The following is a 23359-nucleotide window of genomic DNA, read 5'->3' as shown; positions in this document are numbered from 1 at the left end:
ACTGTGGCTACAGCTGTGACCAAAGAACTCTATATTTGATTGATCAGTCTTTAGTACATTGTTCCAGAAGGCCTGGTCTTTGCATACAGTGGATATACAAAGTCTACACACACCTGTTAAAATGTCAGGTTTCTGTGATGTAAAAAAAATTAGACACAGATAAATAATTTCAGAACTTTTTCCACCTTTTAATGTGATCTATAATCTGTATAACTCAAATGAACAACAAACTGAAATATTTTAGGTGGAGGGATGAAAAAATAAAATAATATGGTTGCATAAGTGTACACACCCATAAACTAATATTTGAAGCGCCTTTTTGATTTTATTGCAGCACTTAGTCTCTTTGGGTATGAGTCGATCAGCATGGCACATCTTGACTTGGCAATATTTGCACACTCTTTGCAAAAACACTTCAAATCTGTCAGATTGTGAGGGCATCTCCTGTGCACAGCCCTCTTCAGATCACCCTATACATTTTCAATGAGTTTCAGGTCTGGGCTCTGGCTGGGCCATTCCAAAAACTTTAATCATCTTCTGGTGAACCAATTCCTTTGTTGATTTGGATGTATGCTTTGGGTCGTTGTCATGCTAAAAGATGAAGTCCCTCTTCATGCTCAACATTTCAGCATAAGCCTGAAGGTTTTTTGCCAATATTGACTGGTGTTTGGCACTGTTCCAACTGATTACCTCTACCTTGACTAAGGCCCCTGTTCCAGCTGAAGAAAAACAGCCCCAAATGATGATGCTGTCACCACCATGCTTCACAGTTTGTATGGGGTTCTTTTGGTGATGTGAAATGTTTTTGTGCTAAACATATCTTTTGGAATTATGGCCAAGAAGTTCAACCTTGTTTTCATCAGACCATAACACATTTCCCCACATGCTTTTGGGAGATTTCAGATGTGTTTTTTTAAAATGTAGCCAGACTTGGATGTTTTTCTTTGTAGGAAAAGGCTTCCATCTTGCCACTCTACCCCATAGTCCAGACGTATGAAGAATTTGGGAGATTCTACCACACAGCCAGTACTTGCCAGATATTCCTGCAGCTCCTTTAATGTTGCTGTAGGCCTTTTGGCAGCCTCCCTGACCAGTTTTCTGCTCATCTTTTATCAATTTGAGGGACGTCCAGTTCTTGTTTAGGTCACTGTTGTGCTATATTTTATCCACTTGATGATGACTGTCTTCACTCTGTTTCATGGTATATTTAATGCCTTGGAAATTCTTTTATACCTTTTTGACCTGACTGATGCTTTTTAACCACCCCCAGAAGATTTGGCTGCTCAATGACCAGGTCATTTTTGCTATATGGCACTGCATTGCTTTAACTGACAATTGCACAGTCCTGTGAAGCTGTACCCAAACAATTGACGTCCTTTTTTTTTTCCCCACAAATGGAGCTTTCTTTTGGTGGTATTTGATCATCTCTGCGGTTTTGAAAGTGACAGTTTTGAAAATACACAATATTTTGTACCTTTTTGCTATAATAAATGTCCAGGCCAATATATATATATATATATATATTGTGAGTTATTTATATATATATATATATATATACATACACACCAATCAATATACGCAATAAGCGTATATTGATTAGTTTGCGCAAAAGTTATAGCATCTACAAAATAGGGGATAGATTTATGAATTTTTTTTTTCTTTACTAGTAATGGCGGCGATCTGCGATTTTTATTGGGACTGCGATATGGCGGCAGACACATCGGACACATTTTTGGGACCATTGACAATTATACTGTACAGTGATTAGTGCTATAAAAATGCATTGATTACTGTATAAATGTCACTGGCAGGGACAGTGTTCTAACTGTAGGGGGGATGGGACTAACTAGGGCAAGAGAGAGATTGGTGTTCATACATTGTATGAACACACGATCAGTCTCCTGTCCCCTGAAGGAACCGGGATCTGTGTATTCTCGCTCTGTCACGAGCGATTGTGGATGCCCGGCAGTCATTGCACCCGATGGGCACTCGCGTCGGCTCCGACGGCAAGCCGCGGGGGCGCGTGCCCCTAGTGGCCAAGAGGTGAAGCGACATAAGGTAACTTCGCCCAGCCGTGCCATTCTGCCGCAGTAGAACTGTGGCGGCTGGTCGGCAAGCGGTTAACAATGAGATCCCTTTTGATGCTTTGGAAGCTCTCTGCGGACCATGGCTTTTGCTGTAGGATGCAACTAAGAAAATGTCAGGAAAGCTGAACTCCCCCCCCCCCCCCCCCCAAAAAAAAAGAGTTTAGTTTGTTTTTCAATTGAGTTGCACAGTTTTGTAAATCACATTAAATGTGGAAAAAATTCTGAAATGATGATGTATCTTTTTTTACATCACAAAAACTTGATATTGCAACAGGGGTGTGTAGACTTTTTATATGTTCAGTGACAAATTGTGATTTTGCTCATATGTTCTCTTTTCACAGGAAAGGCATTTCCTTATGCAGGTTGAATTGGTGTAATCGTTTTCCGATTGTAGATGCATGCACTTTGACCCAAAATGTTACAAAAGTTACCGGAATACCATGTGATGAAATTTTGGGATTCTTGGAAAATTGTATTGGCTTTAAACTGTCTCCTCTTGGGTTATTTTTGCTTAGCTGACCAGTTCTTGACAAACTAGCAGTTGTTTTTAATTTATGCCACTTGCAGATTTTCTTTCTTAACCACTTAAGGACCGGCCACCGCATATATATACTGCGACAGGGAGGCTCTATTGCAGGAAACGTTGTACCCATACATAGTTTCATGCACGAGATACTGTGGCCGCATGCTGCACAGCGGGGGAGCCTATGTGCTGGTCCGGTGGCCACGATGTTCACCGGCCACCTGCGATCGCTCTTTGGAGGCAGAACGGGGATCTGCCAATGTAAGCAAAGCAGGCCTCTGTTCTGACAGGGGAGTATAGTCTGATCGTCTGTTCCCAGTGATCCCACCACAGTTAGAAACATCTTCCTAGGACACCCTTAACCCCTTGATTGCCCCCTAGTGTTAACCCCTTCCCTGCCAGTGTCATCAGTGGATATTTTTAGCTCTGATCACTGTAATAATGCCACTGGTCCCAAAAAAGTGTCCAATCTGTCCGCCGCAGTCCAGCTAAATATCGCTGATCACCGCCATTACTAGTAAAAAAAAATTTTTTTAAAAATGCCATAAATCTATCCCCTATTTTGTAGACATAACTTTTGCGCAAACCAATCAATATACGCTTGTTGCGATTTTAAATATGTAGCAGAATACATACTGACCTAAACTGATAAATAAAAAATGTGCAATCAGGTGCAATGCAGAGCGCCTGCAGACTTTCAATGTAATCTGTCTGCTTGTACCTTGTGCGGACAGATGGTTAAACACTGACAGGAAGCATCAATGAACGTGCAAGAATTGCCATATGGGTACAGATACGAATACAATGAGAACTTTGCTGCATATTCGTCCTTCAAATCCTATGTAGCTTTTTTTTATCAGAAAACTCTTACATATTCTCTTCTGTTTATGATGTTGATTTCAGCGACCTGCACATGGCTTCCAACCACAAATGAAACTTGAAGCTGTAGATAAAAGGAATCCTATGTTAATTCGGGTCGGCACTATTGTTCAGAGAGAGGAAAACCGTATTCAGGTAACTGCCTTTAAAACTGATATGACAAATTGGTTAAATGTTTTGAAATGATGGAAATGCCTTTTTAGAGGATAATCTGAAATACATAATTTTGTTTCAGCTACATTTCGATGGCTGGAGCTCATTTTATGACTATTGGGTAGATGCAGACAGTCCAGATATTCATCCAGTAGGTTGGTGTGCAAAGACTAGCCACCCTCTTCAGTTACCCCCAGGTAAGACAAAATAGTTGATTAGAATTGCATGTTATATAGCCCTTTTGCTACTCCATCTTAAAAGAAATGACTAGATGTATTGTAATGTGATAAAGGGATGAACTCTCATTTATGCATAGTAAATATTTTTTCAGGTGTTGGAGAGACAGCTGCAATTCCTGGACAGGGCTGTCCTATCCTTGGTTGTAAAGGGATCGGACATGTGCGGGGCCCACGATATGGCACACATTATACGCAAGTAGCTTTTTCTTTAAGTTGTTAATAATTTCCCTGCATGTGTATTTATATAATAATCTTTTATTTTTACCTTTTGGTTAGTGCTGTCGGATGTCCCTACTCAGAGGTAAACCTGAACAGAGAAAGTCTCTTGCAGGACCGTCTTAGTGGGGAGAAGCCACTGCCAGCATACAGCACATTGAAACCCAGACGGCCAGGCACACCCAACCCAACACCTGACACTCATCCGGATTCTCCCCTGTCCAGGTAGTATAGGCTTCATCTTACTGGACCACCTCTATTTCAGTAGGTTTTGTCTTATAATTAAGCTCTGATTCTTTTCAGAAAGTCTCCAACTCCTACAGAGGAGCAATTTGGTAAAGGAAGCATGTGGGAAATGGCAGAGTGGCTGGAGGATGAAGCAGAAATGAAACCACAAATTAAAAAGTAAGCTCATCGATTCTCCATGATTTGGGGACATAAACTAGCTCTTACTAGAGAGGCACAAAACGGCTCATGAATATGCATTTTGTAACCTTTTTTGATCAAATCACTTAATTGATGAGCGCAAAGCTGTGCTGAGGAAAATGTGTTGGTCTGTTTCCATTGTTATCCAGGAAAAAAAAATCTTATGTGCATCTTTTCTATCCTTATATCATTTAGCTCACATTACAGGGAGGTCAAGTCCTTAAACTCTTAAAGTAGAATTATAGTCAAAACATTTTTTTCATTTTGGATAGAGCAAGGAAGAGTTATAACCCCTGTCATATTTTTTTTTCGTCATCTGTGGCCCATCGCTGAGATTTTGCTTCACTTCCTGTCCCATAGCCAAGCAGGTAGTGCGAGGAAATCCATGAAAATTAAGAGAATTCCTTGGGGTCCCCCAGGTCACCAGAACTAGTGTTTTCATTGGAAGATTTCCTCTCTGGTACTTTTCTGGGTACAACCAAAAATGTGGGATTTTAACAGGGACACACTGCAATAAAAACTGGCAAAAATGGTGGTTTCCCCAATGGAGCTTTGGACAGCAAAATGGTATGATCAAAAAAGAAATGAATAGCATAAAAGAAAAGTACATTTATTCAAAGATAAACTAATTCCATAATTTGATTAAAATTACAACATGAAAATTGAATAAAGGCTGGCCAAGTGTTCTAATCCCTCTGCCCTCTATCTAAAACTAGAAAAAGTTTTGCCTTTGGTTATACTTTAGGTTGGATTTTCTATCATCATTTTCTCTGTCATCCGTTGAGGGAGGATTGATGATTCTAAGCAATAAAGGGCCATCTACTGAAGAAATAGACACATAGAAATATGCCAGGGGTCCCCTCCCACCTGCTTACCGTTGCTTAGTGTCCTCAGGGGAGTGGATTTTTTTTCTTAAACTCTGCTGTTTTCTGTTCATTGGGAAGATTTTTCTGCTACCAACAAGTAAGTTCAGATTTAGGCCAGATATTGACATCCTGGAATTCTCGTCAGTCAGTCAGTCATATCATATATGCTGTATTTGACCTTCCTCTAACCAGGAGGTCATAATATGTGGTGAGCGTGATTCCGCAAGGGGGCAGCATATGCGGAAATTTTAATTGGAGAAGAAATTTCTACGCTGCAGTTAATTATATTGATTATTTCGACACTTCTGCTTTTTTATATAGGCTATTTTCGGTTTTATATAAAGGTTTCAATATTGCTCCATTTGTACATTATGGACCTTTTAATATATGAAAGCGCTGCTTGCTTTTGGTTTATTTTGAGCACCTTTTTATAGTTGGATTATAATAGCAGGGGAAGCTGTCGGCTATTGCAGTATATTACTGCTCCCTGCATCTGAATATCCAAGTCCCCCATGTTACAGAGTCTCTCACTACAAGTTAGCGAATATCTGTAACATAATGTTGTAAGGCTAATTGCTACAGATCTTTCTACAGTTGCTCTAAACCAGGGGTGCCCAACCTTTTAAAGAGCGAGGGCCACTTAAGCGACTTGGAAACCGGTCGTGGGCCACAATGAGCGGAGCGGGCAGACGATGAGTTCATATGCAAATGCAGAGCAGACACGGGCACAACCCACTCTACTCTATGGGCCCTTCGATCCGATCCGCCCAGATGGAAGGGGTTTTTTTTTTTTTTTTTTTTTATTGGATTGGAGGTAAATGGAGGGTCCAATTGGGTTGGACCAATTGTGTGCAAGGGGCCTAAGGCTGCTTTCATACTGATATGCTGCGGTTTACCCAGACAGCAGGTGCAGCGCAGTGCACCTGTGGGTTAGCTGCACTTTTCCATAGACTTCTATTATATCCTGCAGGTGTGGGGTACACTTTCTAAAAAAAAAACGCACCAAACCTGCAGGTAATAACAGAAGTCTATGGCTCAGTGCAGGTAACCTGCAGGTGCACTCTCAAAAGACATAGTACACAAACCACTATGTGGCAGAAATACATTGGATGCAGTTCTTTGAATCTCAAACATATACTAGCTCCACAGATCTACAAGAATTTTTACAGGACTCCCAGTTCTGTCAGGGCCTCGTAGGAAAGGTTAGGCAAGCCTACAAACAGAGGCTGATAAAGTCCTGCAGCGTCCTACTGCTTGCTAAGTGCTCTCTCTGGGTACAGTGTCTTGTGTTTTCTTTTGTCTCAGCATTTTCTGACAGACTTCTTTTTTTAGAAATTCTGCTATTGCTTTCCCAAGGGGTTTTAATTTCCATTCCTTCAATTAAAGTGTTTCAAGGTTTCTATACAAACATGGTTTACTTTGATTGTGGATTTATACCCCCAGGAGAATGTTCAACCTTGGGTGGAGAAGTACTGACGAATGTCCAAGGTGCACGAGGCAGTCTCGTCCACATGATGTGGAAATGCCCCAAGCTATTTAGATACTGGGAGGAGGTAATAGACATAATAAATAAAACTTTTAAAACGAACCTGGAAGCTGAATCTAAGACATGTTTACTAGGTAGTATTGAGGAGAACAGAGTGCCTGCTGGTGCCCTTGAGGTGGTACTGAGATGCCTCTTCCAGGCCAGGAAGTTAATTGCGTGGAGGTGGCAGGCCCAGACTCCACCTACTGTTAAATCTTGGGTTGAAACCATTAACACAATGATCTGGAGCGAGAGAGTGACACTCACTAGACAGGGCAACTATAGAAAATATGTGAGGATGTGGAAACCTTGGCTAGACATAATGGGATGCCCGATATAATTGATATATACTTTAACCAGCTATCTGACACCCCTATATGGGGAGGATTTACTTAATGAAACAAACTAACTTTAAGAAACTAGGCCACGGTGTGATGGGAGGGTGAGGGGTGGTGGGGGGGAGGGCGGATATAAGGGAAGAGAACTTTGGAGTTTAAATGGGGCTTTTCCCACTCAATCACAATGACATGGAGACGCAGGGGGGGGGGGGAATGTATGTTTGCGTATGTAGTGTGCTAATTCCATGTAAATTGGTGTACCACTTTTTGTATTTTGTGTATGCAAACAACAATAAAAAATGTTATAAAAAAAGCTCTCAACAGTGCCGATCCTGACCTCCCTGGGGCCCTAAGCAACATGACATGTCACATTAAAGTTGAGGGGGAAAGGGGCTTTGGGCGGCTGTCGGAAATGACATGTCACATTAAAGTGAGAAGCGGGGGGGGGGGGGGGGCGGGGATTAATTTTTTCTCCCATGCAGCCAGCGAGTTGAGAAGTGGGTTGAGGGGCCGAAGATGACTTCTCACCAGGGCAGGGCCTCTAGTAATTTGGGGGGCCCTCCTTATTGCCTTCCTTAAGACATAAAGCCTAACTCCAACTTTGCTATCACTTTCAATGGTTAGCTTGGCCCAAGCTGTTGCTAATGCATGTATACGTGTATCTATTTCTCAGTTTTTTACTTGAAAATCTTTTTCTTGAAGTCTGAAGACTGCTTGCTGCAACTGAACATGTGGGAGGGATTTTATCCTCAAGGGCCTTCAGCATGGGCGTCCGCTGAACTTTTTCCAGGGGGGGGCATCATTTTACGGTCACCTATGCTCCGCTTCTTTGACAATGTCATGAAGGGGCGGGGCTTAGTCATTATCCCATAAAGTGCAGACATGTGCCCATGATATGCAGCCTCACTGTGCTGATCAAATGTACAATACAGAGGGTGTACAGTATGTGTATATTGAAGGGGTGGATGGTATTGGTATATAGAGGAAGGAAGGTGGGTATATACAGCTCTATATACAGGACAGATGATGTATATCTGCAGTCAGTGATGATGGAGGAATACAGGGAGGAAGATGGGTGTATATAGCTGTATACAGAACAGGACAGGTGATATGATCTTTCCCAGTGGCGGTTCGTCCATAGAGGGCGCTGGAGCGCCGCCCCCTCTGGCTCTCACCGCCACTGAGTCAAATAACATAGATTCATGCATTGCACGAATCTATGTTATTTTCGCCGCTGCCGCTGTTATTCAGATGGTCGGCGCTCAATGTCCGGCCATCTGAATAACGCCAGCTGGTTGGCTGTACGGAAATGTCTATCAAAGCCAACAGCTTTGATAGGCTTTCCCAATACAGCCCTCTGGTCCCGGAAGCTTATTCTCGGAGCGCACAGACTGTACGCCCCTTGAATAAGATGACAGGCGTCTCAGCCAATCAGGTTGGCCGGTTCTGGCTACCAGTAACCTGATTGGCTGAGACGCCTGTCAGTCATCGAGGGCGGGAGAAGAAGACATCGTGGGACGTGGATGCCTAAAACCAGTAAAGGTAAGTGCCGGGCGGGGGAGAAAGCAATTTACAGGGCACAGTGGGGACAATTGGCACAGCGGCGACCATTAAAGGGCACAGTGGCTGCGTTTAATGGCATGGCACAGTGGTGACAATGTATGGCACAGTGGCTGCGTTTAATGGCATGGCACAGTGGTGACAATGGATGGCACAGTGGTGACAATGGATGGCACAGTGGCTGTGTTTAATGGCATGGCACAGTGGTGACAATGGATGGCACAGTGGTGACAATGGATGGCACAGTGGCTGCGTTTAATGGCATGGCACAGTGGTGACAATGTATGGCACAGTGGCTGCGTTTAATGGCATGGCACAGTGGTGACAATGGATGGCACAGTGGCTGCGTTTAATGGCATGGCACAGTGGTGCAAATTGATGGCACAGTGACTGCATTTGACGGCATGGCACAGTGGTGCGAATTGATGGCACAGTGACTGCATTTGATGGCATGGCACAGTGACTGCGTTTAATGGCATGGCACAGTGGTGCGAATTGATGGCACAGTGACTGCATTTAATGGCATGGCACAGTGGTGCGAATTGATGGCACAGTGACTGCATTTGATGGCATGGCACAGTGACTGCGTTTAATGGCATGGCACAGTGGTGCGAATTGATGGCACAGTGGCTGCATTTGATGGCATGGCACAGTGGTGCAAATTGATGGCACAGTGGCTGCGTTTGATGGCATGTAACAGTGGCTGCGTTTGATGGCATGTAACAGTGGCTGCGTTTGATGGCATGTAACAGTGGCTGCGTTTGGGCACAGTGAGACTGCACATTTTTTTTTTCCTTTGCGCCCCCCCAAAAATTTTGAGCACCAGCCGCCACTGATCTTTCCTATATCTGGCACCCCCCTTCACTGATCATACCTGTATGCACTCAGCTGCCCCCTTCATCTGTATATATGTCAGCCCCCCCCTGTACACAAACAGCCTTCTCCCTCCACTTGTACTCACAGCCCCCACTTGTAAGGTCACAGTGGTCTTCCTTCTCCCAAGTCCTGTTTCCACATGTCCCTTTGAAAATACATTACAGGCAGCAAACAAACATGAGGGTGCACATACAGGAAGCAGCCAGAGGTGGCAGTAAAGAGCTCTGTAAGCTCCGTGTGGAGCCGACTCACACAAACACAGAGTCAGCACAGCTACAGATGCAAGCATGGCAGACCCTTGCTGATTCCAGGGGGGGTCACTCGCCCCCCCTTAACCCTATGAGCGGACGCCCATGGCCTTCAGTTTTCTATGTGCCTAGTGTTGATTTCTCTTGTAGGCAGCAGTATAAAGGCTTATTCACACAGGCACAGAGGCTGGGTATAGCGTGAAGAGCCATTTGATTATGTGTGCAGAGCAGGGCTGAGCTGTGCCCAGGCCGGGGCTGTATAGATTTACCCACACATCTGAGTCTGACAGATGGGACAGGTGCAAGCTATGCTTCATATCTACATGTTCTGTCTCCCTCTCTTCTGTCTGGATCTGTATTCTTCCACTGCCATACATCTGGATTACTATCTGCTTTTTTTTTTTTTTTTTTTCTTGCCATCCTTACAAACTCTTAGCTTATCTTTCTGTCCTTTTAGCCTTATTTTTGCCATTTACTCGATTTGCTTTTAATCTCTCTCTTTTATCTTTTATTCTCAAACATTCCTATTGAGAACCACTGCATACAAACAAATTAAAATAAAAAAAAACATGTTTAATATATACTTGGCATGTTTTCATCAGGGAAATGAAGTGCAAGGATGCTTAAAGCGGGGGTTCACCCAAAAATCAACTTTCTGTCACTAGATCCAGCATACTGCTGACATCTGCATTATGCTGTATTTTTTTTTTTTGTACTTCTCATTTTAACGGTCTTTCTTCTCCGGCACCGAGCGGCGTATCCTTCCGGGTATAGGCGTTCCTAAATCAAGCGCAGTTGATTGACGGGCTTGGATAGCGCGTCACACCTTCCGAAAATAGCTGACGTGACTCGGCAATTTACGGCGCTTGCGCAGTCAGCTCTACACGGCAGGCGCCGTAAGCAGCCGAGAGTCACGTCGGCTATTTCCGGATGGCGTGACGCGCTATTCAAGCCCATCAATCAACTGCGCTTGATTTAGGAACGCCCATTCCCTGAAGGATTCCCCGCTCGGAGCCGGAGAAGAAAGAGCGCTAAAACGATAAGTATAAAAAAAAATCCAGCATACTGCAGATGTCAGCAGTATGCTGGATCTAGTGACAGAAAGTTGATTTTTGGGTGAACCTCCGCTTTAAGTGTGCTGTCCTGCAAAAAAAGTTTTCTCATTCTATGCAGAGACGAGGTTGTCTTCAGGCATAGGGGCTCTAATTTCCCCCCCCCCCCCCCCAAAGTGGTTGCTTCCTTTTTACCTTAACCATTTGTTTGGGAGCCAGATAATTGGAAATGTTTTCGAAGCAAAATGAGATTGGGAGAGAGATTAAGAGCAAGTACAGTCAATAGAAAAGAGGAAGATGGTGCATCTAGATATGAAGCAAAAAAATAAAATATGTTGACTAGTCTAGACAGATAAAGTACAAGAAGATAAGATCCAGTTGGAAGAGAATGAGAAAGAAAACTTGTTAAATCATGAAAGGTATGATTCTCATATGAGAAGGAACAGTAGAGGATTGGAATAGAGAAACCTTTACAAATGATAGAAGAAAATCTATTTTAGAGTACAGTGCATGTATAAGTGGGAAGAGAAACCTTTATATCTTAAAGCCCAACTCTAGGAAAACATGTCATTTAAATAGTATAGTGTGCATCAATTACATTTTTACTCCTCAGTCTTGGTTCCAAACACCTCTTCTTCTTAAAGGGGTTGTAAAGGTTAATTTTTTATTTTCTAAATAGGTTCCTTTAAGCTAGTGCATTGTTGGTTCACTTACCTTTTCCTTCCATTTCCCTTCTAAATGTTTTTTTTCTTTGTCTGAATTTCTCACTTCCTGTTTCTCCTCAGTAAGCTTTCCCCCATCATCCGAGCCGTTCTGGCTGGGGGTTAGTCAGCCAGAACAGCTTACTGAGGAGGAACAGGAAGTGAGAAATTCAGACAAAGAAAAACAACATTTAGAAGGGAAATCGAGGGGAAAAGGTAAGTGAACCAAAAATGCACTAGCTTAAAGGAAACTATTTAGAAAAAAAAAAAGAACCTTTACAACCCCCTTTTAAGCCATTCTATGGTGTAATGGATGAATGTCAGTTTCCTCTATAAGAAAAGCACATATCCTGTTGTGGGGACAAGACATTTTTCCCTGTTCACTATCTTCTTGGCCACTGGTCCCCTCCCTGTCCATGTGAGCTTTCCTCCCTATGGAGCCTACAAGAGCGGACGTGGCCACTGGAAATGTTGCTTCCACCAATAGGAGATGTGCATATCAAACAGGCAGTGATATGGACACCCAAAGATGGACCAATGGGGGAGTAAACAGAAGAGAAAATTATCTTTATTTGACCGCAGCTTCATGTAAGTAAGCTAGGCATTTGAATATTTTTTTTATATTTTTGCTCCTACTATAGGTTATATAGAGGGGGTTGCTAATATCCTGGAGTTTGGCTTTAATCCTACAGTCAGCACACAGGACTTCTATTCATAGAGCATAGGTTTTTTATAGACTACCTTGTGGTGATTGGACACTGCCAGAAAACTAGCTAGGGCCACCCCTCCGTGAGACACCAGTTTCCCTAAACAATGGACCTGTTTCCTCAGAAGTATTAATTTTTGTAACCATTTAAAATGTTCTCTTTGATGCCTCTATCAAGATCCAGTTGTTTTTGGATTGGTTACCCTCAGTGTGTACCTTGGAAACCGTAATCGCAACCCACTATCTGGGGCTGGCCTGTAATGTTTGCTTTGGGCACTAGATTCTGTGTTAGGCATTCACCCTGGCATGTAGTCCCACATGTGTGGTTAGCTGTAGGGTCCAGGGCCATGGTCAATTTTTGTGGTTTGCCAGACCCTGAAGGACCCCATGGGGGACCACCATGATGGGCAAAGTATGGACCCTTAGTAGACCCAATGTGAATAAGGCAAAACAGGGTTTCCCTGTATGTTATCACCAGTTTTAGGCGTTTAATAATACAATCTGCAGGGTGTAGCACATAATGTTTTTTGTTTTAGGCAGGGGAATTTGGAGTTATTTAGTTTATTATAGTAACCCCTGCCATTTTGTATATAGCGTTTCTCTGTGTTAGCATTTTAGACTGAGGAGAATGAATTGGTTTCACCACCCCCTCCTGGATGACGCATTCCCATTCACATTTTCTGTTGAAAACGCACACAGTATGTTGCTGCACTCCTGCTGCCACCTTCGCCTAATTAAGATAAGACTATCTGAACGTCAGTAATACACAGGCTGTCGGAAAAGATGAAGGCAGTGCTGTGCTTTCCTATTTGAAAGCCCAGCGGACCGTTCGTCCGTTTTGACGTGACTGAACTAATGAAATTAAGTTTTCATCAAGTTTTCATCAGTTTTTTTACATCCACTACCAATACAAAAACGGATGAAAAACTGACCATTTGGGAGCCAATGGCTGCGCTGCTATCAATCTAACCAATGAAGAGCCGACAGGCCATTTGGAAAGCGATGTGGGAAAGAGCCCACGGAAATTGGGGGATCGGGTAAGTAAAATGGGTTCCACAGGGGGCCGGAGAGTGCAAGGTGTTTCTTCACCTTAATGCATAGGATGCATTAAGGTGAAAAGACACAAAGGTTTACAACCCCTTTTAAGTGTGTAAATGCAAACTGGTTACAATAATTGCTACTTGATCAATACACTAAAATAAAAACATAAGATCTAACAATTCTCCAAACAGCACTGAATGCAACCTAGTGGGGTAACTGTAATTAAAAAAAATATATATAGTTGCTATGAATTGGAACTAATGTGTATAATATGCAATAATAATATTATGGAACAATAAAGGGTCAAAAATCTATCTTTATAAATGCAACCAAGTTAGATGGAGAATAGTAATTGGCAAAAAGCAAACAAAAAAGAGCAGTACAACAAATCATCAACTTCCACAAATGTTTCATTACATACTACATCATAGATGCTTTATTGCACTGTTTTTTTTCTTTGGGTAGTTCCATGTAATATGGGATAGTAGTGCCATAAATGTTAATGCCATGGGCAATATGATTGTATAACTATTCTCAGAAAACCCTTGGGAGGAGAGTTTTATGTTGCAAAATATATTTTTTACCTTTTGTAATGGATATTAATTTGTATATAGTTCCAATTTATATTGCTTGTTACTGCTTTCTTTTGTAGGGGTACCCACACATATATCCGCCTACAGCTGATTAAACAGGACACCGATGGCACAGGTTAGTTGTTGTGGCTTAATAGAGATGGTAATAATACTTCTTTGACACTTGAACTGTCCATGTGCTATGCATATTTTGACCAGTTTCTCATGAAGTGGCCGAAACTCACTCTGTGGCCCTGACAGCCCCTTCCTGCCCCCCCTGTTTGGGTATTCTGATGGAATACTATAGGTACAGCTGGAGATTTTTTCTGTATTGCGTGGATGGAGGAATATGTTTGTTTTTTTTTTGTTTTTTTTGTTTGTTTGTTTTTTCAGTCAACCTGCAGGCTGACTGAAAAAAATGATCTAACAGTGCATCACGACCTGCTTAAATTAAGCCTAAAAAGCTGTTGGTGTGTTGGGTACACTGAGATTAAATGTATGCTTAGGATGAGTTTAAATTAGTGGAAAATGCTATATTTCTTCAAGTTGATCACAATGGTTATGGCAAAAGAACCTGTGTGTAATCTCAAATAGTTTATTGCCAATCTCCAATAATGTGAAATAAAAATGATGCTGTTCCCACAGCAAGCTTATTAGTTATAGTAAGCGTATGTAAATACAGAACAGGGCCTACTTTAGAGGAGGATATATTGTATATGTCACTGTAAATTAAAAATATCGAAATCGTGCACAGCCAATCAACTAGCATTAGGAGGAGGCCCTTCTACTTTTTTTTAGGACAGGGTTTAGTATTTTGGTTGTGTATAAAGAAATGGCATCACTCTATTACAGTACAGAACAGCATTCCCGTTGAACTACATCATGTCTACTTGAAAAGAAGATGGGCTTTACAGCCAGGTTTTGCTGTCTGTGTTACTACTGGGGAGCTTTCCACTTATATCTTTCTTTAGGTGGCACCACTTCATGGGATAGAGAAAAGGGAAATCTCCCCATGGTGTTACTTACAGAAAAAATGAACCTGACAATGCTTCTAATCATTTCCCTGTTCTTAGAAAAAAGTGTAAATTTCCCCTCACTTGCTGTTCATTGTGGCAGCAGTATATACAGGGTATACAGACATCTGTAAAAACCTAATCAAAATTCTAATGCATTTCCAATGCTATCCAAACAACTTACATTTTTAATGATCATATGTTAATTGTACTGTACAAGCTTCCAGTAATCAGTGATCAAGACCATGCTGCCACCTTCAGGTAAGGACACGGGCAAACAAATCTCTTGGGGCAACCCATGTGGGTGACTCCTCTCTACTGTGAGCAGGTTTCTGACTTACAATTCTGATTGCTACCTGGAAGATTGGAAAAACCTACTGTTCTGTACACGGAATTTTTTTTTCTTTACTTGGCTGCATCTACAGTCACTATGGCTAATTCTTGCAGTGCTTGGATCAGTGGGCCCTCATCAGCGTCTTGGGTTACTGTACCTGAACTCCACCATGGTGCTCATTGGTTCCTACTCTAGATAGAGCTACGCAGGCACTGCTTATCACTATTTGCTCAAATCTCTGGAGACCATTTCTGGTCACAGTTCCCTAAGAAGTGCTGTTCTTATCCGGATCTGTGATTATAGCGACCTGGATCTTCACTTTATATGGTGAATGTCACCATAAGCCTGCATGACTTAAGAGGTATATGCCCCTTTAAGTCTACTGTTTCTGGTAAGCCTTCATACAGTCGGTGGTGGTTCTTCTTGCAAGTTCCTATATTTCCGTTGGTGCTTCTCCTTCCCAGTGATGCCTCAGTGATACTCACCCACTCATATTGTCCATTGTATCCGGACTGTTTGATTGAATTCTGTCCCCTCTTCTGTTCACATTGGTGGACATTATTTATTTAAGAGATTTTTTGATCACGTTTATACTTATTCTGTGTTTTTATAATCATAATGTGTTATCATATACACTTGGTCACACAATTATCACCATTTTCGTGATTGTATATACAGTATGAGCGCCGCACTTTTCTATGTGGGTTATTATTTGCTAATTGTCTTTGGCTGTGCTGGCTGCTTTTTATATATTTATATAATATTTTGAGCCACAGTGCGGTATATACATTTTTTTTTTTTTAATTCAAACATGATTATGGTCATGAATCCCAGTGGAGGTATCTGTCCCATCCTACACTCGAAGGTTCTCAACACTTTCTTGCATCAATGGGAATTTCCAGCATCATTAGACATCAAGAATGCGTAATACAGTATACATGTTACAATTTTCCCTTGCATTAGTGGTTCCTGAGATTGTGTCGGACAAGCAACTCTCCCAGTTTGTTGACTCTTCTCTTTGGCCCCTCCAGTCTTCACCAAGATGTGTTTCTTGATCCTTGTGCTGTTGTATGTTCAAGGAATCCACATTATTGGGCATCTATACGATCTGCCCTTGAAATAGCTCTCATCCTGAATGGAGACACTACGCTCCAGAAATAGACAAAGGTTAAAAATTAAGACAGGAGGTAAAGACATGATTAAGTCCCTTAATCTTCTAAAGGGAGACATGATGTTAAACATATAAAAAAAAAAGGATAAACCACAGTGGAGGAGTCTTCCCTTCCTGAACTCCACCCCCCCACCCATTTTCTTGTGGTGGTTGACAGGGGTAGGGAAGAAAGAGTGAAGGAACACCTTATAATAAACACTATAGCAAGCAGACAAAGACACACACATTTTTTTTCTTATCACTAGAAAGTCACATTTTTATATAATATAACTTTATGGCAAACACAAATATAAAGGGGAGGGGGGCAATGTCTGGTGGACAATACAGACACTTCAGAGCTTCGTCTGGATCCTCAACCTCAAGAAGTCCTCTTTGGATCTCCTTCGAAGGCTATGATGTTGCCCAGGCCTCTGCAGCTCAGTGTGCTGCGTGGAACAAACTCATTTAGTCTTTGGACTGGCCCATTTTCATGTCCAGCTCTGTACTAGAATTAGGCAAGTCCTTTCTCTTGTTAACCTGGATTTTTTTTTGTGCAATGGATGGCAGCCTGTCAGGTTGGGGAGGAGTACGGAAATATTCCAAGGGGCGTAGTCCTTCAGGGAATCTACACTTTATGGATGAATTCTCAAGCTAAGGGTCGTTCATTTATCCCTCGTGGTATACAGCTCCAAGGATGATCGGCAATGGTTGAGTCAGACCATGTTGCAGCTTTGGCTGATCTGTTAAGGCGGCACCAGAAGCCACTTGGCCCTTTTAGAAGCGGACCTAATTCCGGCTTTGTCCAAAAGGCACTTCTCAGCCTTGTCCACAGTCCACCTTCACATGATAGACAATTGGCAGGGGAACTTCCTTCAGAGACTGGATGTGGTGAAATGGTCTCTGCACCCCAAAGTGTTCTGGAACATCTGTCACCATTGGGGAATGCTTCCAACAACAAGGTGGAAAAGGTCAGGACCAGGGTTCCAAGGGCCTACACAATTGACACACTGACCCTGTACGATCAGTTTTAGCTAATATACACATTCCCCCTGGATTCTTTCTCTGCTGCTTCATGGGATCAAGAAGAAGTGATCCTGGTGATTTTGTTGGCACTGGCCCCTAAAAGTACACATACATTTTCTGGCTTAGTGTGCACCTCCCAAACTGATGTCTCAAGGGCTGGTCCACCATGCTGCTTCACTTGTGGTGGCTTGGCTGCTGGAGCTCAAGACCTGAGGATTCAGGGACTCTTCGACTTGGTCATTCCTAAACTGCTTAATGCTAGGAAATAAACCTCTCAGAAGGTCTGTATTTGCACTTGGAAGGCTTACATTGCATGGTGTGATACAAGGAAGTTTTACCCTAGATACTTCACAAGACGTGTTCTGTAATTTTTCCAGTCTGGGTTGAATCAGCACTTGGCCTTGAACACCAAGAAGGGTCAAGGTATTGGTTTAGGGAGTGGCTCACCTAGTGCCCCCCCCCCCATTAGTTCATTTTTATTGTCATGGTTTCTTAATCTGGTCCTGTCGGCTATTCAGAAGGCCTCCCCTTGAGCCCATTCAGGATTACGCTTTGGCCGACCTTATTCATAACCTTTTCTCATGGCTATTGCTTCTCTGAACTGGAACTAAAGCACCCACCTTCCTTGCTCTTAATAGGGACATGGTGGTTTCTCCCAAGGTGTTTGTCTTCGACGTTAATCATGACATCATTCTGTCTTCTCTTTGTCCAGTTTCAAAGCACCCCAAAAAGATTTCTCTACACTTTGTAGATGTGGTATGCACAGTGCTAGATTACCTCTCAGGCCCCTTTTTTTTCCTATCCAAAACTCAAATTCTTTTTGTCCAGCTTGAAGGCTCCCACAAGTGTTTGTCCTTCTTCTAGTTCCCCTATTTCTTGGCAGATTAGGCTGGTTATCAGAAAAGGCTTTTGCCTTGAAGAATAGGAATCGTTCATTTCTTGTTAACACTCAATTGACTCGTTCAGTCGGTACGTCTTGGGATTTTCAACACGCTGCAACCTGGTCCTCTTAAGTTTTTTACCAGGTGAATGTTCAGGCGTTTAATGACACCAGCTTCGGGTATAAGGTGCTTCTAGCCACTTTGAGTTTGGGAATCGGATCTCTTATTTTGGGCTTGTTGGTAATGTTGACTGTATTGCCCACTCCTCCGTTGTATTGCTTGGGGATGTCCCATGGTCTTGATTAATGGAAGCTTCTGTCCTGTACTATATTTTTAAGGCTTGTTGACTTATCTGTAAAATCCTTTTCTTGGAGTACAGTATAGGACACACTCCCTGCATATTCTCTTATTGCTTGTTAGAGAAAAAAAACTAAGCATTGCTGCTAGTGCGAGGGGTTGTATGGGCTGTCCAAACAGCTTTGCTTGCTATTTTACCTGAAGGTATCCGTATATAACCCATGGTCTTGATTAATGAGGGCATGTACTGTATTACAAGAAGATTATTTTGCATGTAAGTCAATCACCCTTGTGTTTCATTTTTTGTGTATATGTATATGTATATGTATATGTGTGTGTGTGTGTGTGTGTGTGTGTGTGTGTGTATGTGTGTAATTATATAATATATATATATATATTCTCAGCCCTCAAAATTTACACTCGCCTGCTCGCATTTTGCGAGTACATTTTGAGGGCTGGCAAGTGTGGGCTGCCTGGGAGCAGTTGGGGCGAGCAAGGAGAGGAGCCGGCGCCGCCTGGTTGTTCAAAGCGCGGGGAACATAACAGCTTTCAATTTAATAGCTGTGTTCCCCGCCGTGCACCACCATATACAGCCCCTTGCCCTTGTCCAGGTACTTTGATAGACAGATCACCCATCCCAGGATTTGACGGGTGATCTGCCTATAAAATTTTCCTTGACAAGGGGGAGGGGCTGTAAATGACGGCTCGCGGCGGGGAACACAGCTATTAAATTGAAAGCTGTTATGTTCCCCGCGCTTTGAACAACCAGGCGGTGGCTCCTCTCCTCTCACTCAGCACAGGTAGGCTGCAATGGGGACCCTGGCTGCAATGGGGGCCCTTTGCTGCATTGGGGACCCTGGCTGCATTGGGGACACGTGGCTGCACTGGTAGACATGGGCAGGCTGCATTTTTGGTCACGGATAAAGTTGTTGTTAATATTTATTTTTATAACTTAATTTTGCATAAAACATTTAAGTGTCACTTCATGAGATAATTTATGAGGGCGGTATTAGGGGACGCCTTGAGGCCTGGCTAGTAGCTCAGGACTTGAAATTTTGAGCCGTGTGTGTGTGTGTGTGTGTGTGTGTGTGTGTGTGTATATGTATATATATTATAACAATTTGTGTGTGTGTGTGTGTAAAGCTTACACCTAATGGCAGTTTTTTCCCCCCTTTTAGACTCTGAACTGAGCTTGGAGCAAGCTCTTCATGAATCAGTATTTATGACCTCCTTGTCCCCTGACCCTGGCCATCGAATTCACCTGTGCTGGGAACAGCAGTGCCACCTCCTACCCGAAGTGTCGGCATATAGTGCGAAAACTGTAACCAAGTGGACAACTGAAGAAGTAAGAACTTGCTGGGGGGCTTTAGGAGATTTATGGAGTAAGCTGGCATTAATGGAGGCTAGATGTAAAGTGAAAGCTGTAGAGGGAATATTGAGAAATTATTAGGAAAATGGGAGTGTATGACTTATTGTTACAGTCTCTGCAAACATAATGTGGATACGGTAAGAAAAATTCCAAAGACCCTTTCATCATGACTTTTTTTTTATTTCCTCCCCACTGTTTCACAGGTTGCTCAGTTTGTCCAGCAGCTGCCAGGCTGTACAGAACAAGCCTCTGTTTTCAGAGAAGAGGTACGAATAGACAAAATGCTGGTAGTTTTGGTCTGTTTTTGATTCTTAGTTCACATTTCTGTTGTTTTATTTCCTGACTGTGGCATATGAATAGTTCGAAGCACCATACACTTATTCAAAATCTAGACGTGATGCACCTACACACTCCAAATCTTTGGGAATAATGTTTTGTTTGTCTCCATAATACAAAACCGGTCAATGTCATCAAGTTTTCTTTTCTTTTTCACAGCAAATAGATGGCGTGGCTTTTTTACTGCTTACTCGTAATGATTTGGTGAAGATTTTGGGGCTGAAGCTAGGTCCTGCTCTGAAGATTTACAACTCAATCCTTATGTTCAACAACCTAGAACAGAATTGATCTAAGAAGAAGAATTGTGAAAGACGCACACTGCTTCAGGACTGTGAACTAACTGTCTGATGATTTTAGGACAAAGGGTGAATGTTGGTCTACTTGCACTGCACCCAGGAAGTCGAGCACAGTCTGGGAGTTGAGTTGCATTCATCAGAGAATGTGCTTTATCTGCTCTGATGTTCCTGTCTGCATATTTGTTATGTAGTATAGGAGAGATCTAGATGTGAATTACATTTGGCATGATAAATCTACTGCTGTGGTGCCTTACTGCTTTGAGTCCTGGCCATTCTTGCACCAGGAGTTTAAGGTGCAATGAAATGATTTTGTTTTTGCTCACAGAACAAGTAAATGGTTTTGTTGTCAACTTTTCCTTGTCCTTATTTCAGTGTTTTTTGTCAAAGCTGAATTTAGAAGCTGATTGGCTACCATGCAGAGCTGCACCAGATTTTGTACTCCCCAGTTTTAGTAAATCAACCCCTTTTGTGTGCATCTTTCCCAAGACGACTTTTAGCTTTCTGATGAAAGCAAATGCTGGCTGCATATACAGTAACACCTCCGCTTTCTGGTGTCCCTTTTTCTGGCCACTGTGGACACAGAAGAAGCTAATGGAGCACAATCTGCCCTTAATTCGCTCTAATGGAGGACGGGTGAGACATTAGGTGTCTAAAATTGTCAAGAAGTAAACGTGATACTGGGACCTTTTCCGCTTCTCAGACGAACACCACCACTATATATGGCTTAGCTTTAATGAGTGTCGAGGGCTTCAGCTTTAAACCTGACGCCCACAAGGCTTGATGAAAACTGATGCGCCTTACCCCTAGATGGAACTTCCCTTTCCCCTATCATCCTCCCCCCCCCCCCCCTCACCCCCCTCCTTTTTATTTTGAATTTTTCTTTTCTCTCTGTCCTCCTCTTTTCTATTATACCGTATTTATTGGCGTATAACACGCACAGGCATATAACACGCACCCCAACTTTAAGAGGGAAGTTTCAGGGAAAAAAACTTTCCATAGCCCCCTGTGTATAACACGCAGGCACAGTTTACCCGATATTTTCAGGGTAAAAAAGTGAGTGTTATACGCCAATCAATGTAGTAATTAAAAAAATTGTTATGTCTTGCCCCTAATGGGACACCCCAAATTTAACTTCCCCATGCCTTAAAAATTGTTCTTCAAGAACGTAGGCATCCCTCCCTATGGCAGTGCGGGCGATTGTGTAACCTGCCTAAGAGGAACCTTAGACTTCTGTATGATATGTACTGGGACTGCCCGATTTTTATTTATGGATTTATCCTTTGGTAATTACCTGATGCGACCCTATCGTGGAGCTGATGCATGTAGATACTGCCCGCCTACATGTTATTTTGTACTGACAACTTATTCTGTGAAGTTATTTTTTCATTGTGTATGTCGCATACCACTAAATAAAATAAAAAAAAATGTGAAAGTGGAGTACGCTGATGACATCACCCAGAAAATCCTTAATCAGCCAAGCCGGCTTCCTAAGCAGTCCTTACCTGTGGGCCACACCTCAGATTGTGGATTTTTCTTTTCCTTTTGGATGTCGTGTTCAGTCATGGTCACAATGTCCTTAATGGGGACCTAAACATTAATAAAACTTGATAGAAGTTCTAACCCCCTCACTATGCTTTACAAATCAAAACCTCTTTAAATACCTTTCGAGATCCTGTCATCAATTAAAATAAAAAAATGGTAAAGGCACCGAAAAATCAGGTAATAAAATGCTTAATTGAAGTCTTTTATCTAAACCATACATGACATCTTTTACTTTTTCAATGTGCTTCCTGACTTGCTAGAAAATTTGACTCCAGGAAAGTAAAATTTCTAGCATGGTCCTTTCCTTGTTGACCCCTTCTGAGAGTGTCTAATTACTTTACTTTTAGAGCTGACCCAGCACCTCACCTCACAACATAAACTTTTAGGTGGCAGCTGAGGGAGGAGCGAAGGTGGAGTATTATAGAGTGGCACTTGAGTAACAGCTCTGAATCCACTGGGGCTGCTGACACATCCAAGATGGCGGAGCCCAGCAACAGTCTCAATGGTTTGACAGGTCAATAACGTGCAATAAATACATTAATCGCACGTATTATGGGAAGATTTTTGGTAAAATGAACCGTTTGGCAACAAGAATTTATGCCTACTACTAGCTGTGAATCTAAGTACATTTGATTGTGTAGATTTGCCCACATTTACTGACCATCTGTTGTTCATGACAATTGTAACATCAGTACAAGGTTCACGGAGATAAATGATTGCATAAGATGCCGTCACAGCTTTTATTGTGTGTGAAGACGGGCACTAACATGCACTTACCACCATACATAGGATGGCATTCAGAATTAATTTTAATGCACTAACACAAAAGGTATTGGAAAAAAAAAAAGAGGGCACCTACCTCCTCAGTGTAGTGTTTAAAATAAAGAATGTACAGTACATGTTGCAGTGCACTGAAAGATAGACGGGTTGATGTTTTGACCCATAATAAAGTAGATAAACTATAGACAAAACTTAAAAAAAATATTTGGATAGTATTATAACCCCTGTCAGGATTTGTGTGTTTTTGCCGTCTGTGTCCCATTAGGGAGATTTCTCTTAATTTCCTGTCCCAAAGCCAAAACAGGAAGTGAGGAAATCTCTGCAAATTGA

General features: G+C 42.3%; 1 protein-coding gene across 4 annotated transcripts in view; it reads left to right on the top strand.

Annotated features, from left to right (window-relative positions):
• The window catches only part of LOC120926938 (lethal(3)malignant brain tumor-like protein 3), a 77747-nt gene extending 56690 nt beyond the window's left edge, over nt 1-21057 (top strand). For all 4 annotated transcript variants that reach the window (XM_040337269.1, XM_040337270.1, XM_040337268.1 and 1 more), the window contains 9 exons: nt 3514-3624; nt 3725-3839; nt 3974-4073; nt 4158-4322; nt 4401-4502; nt 14089-14144; nt 19885-20051; nt 20279-20341; nt 20571-21057. In XM_040337269.1, the coding sequence (XP_040193203.1) occupies nt 3514-3624; nt 3725-3839; nt 3974-4073; nt 4158-4322; nt 4401-4502; nt 14089-14144; nt 19885-20051; nt 20279-20341; nt 20571-20699 (1008 nt within the window). In that variant the 3' untranslated portion in view covers nt 20700-21057. The remainder of the gene's footprint in view (nt 1-3513; nt 3625-3724; nt 3840-3973; nt 4074-4157; nt 4323-4400; nt 4503-14088; nt 14145-19884; nt 20052-20278; nt 20342-20570) is intronic.
• Nucleotides 21058-23359: the final 2302 nt, after the last annotated feature.

The sequence above is a fragment of the Rana temporaria genome, chromosome 2, assembly GCF_905171775.1.
Source record: "Rana temporaria chromosome 2, aRanTem1.1, whole genome shotgun sequence".
Lineage (NCBI taxonomy): Eukaryota > Metazoa > Chordata > Amphibia > Anura > Ranidae > Rana > Rana temporaria.
Note: the sequence above shows the minus strand (reverse complement) of the source record. Positions and strands in the feature narration are given on the sequence as shown.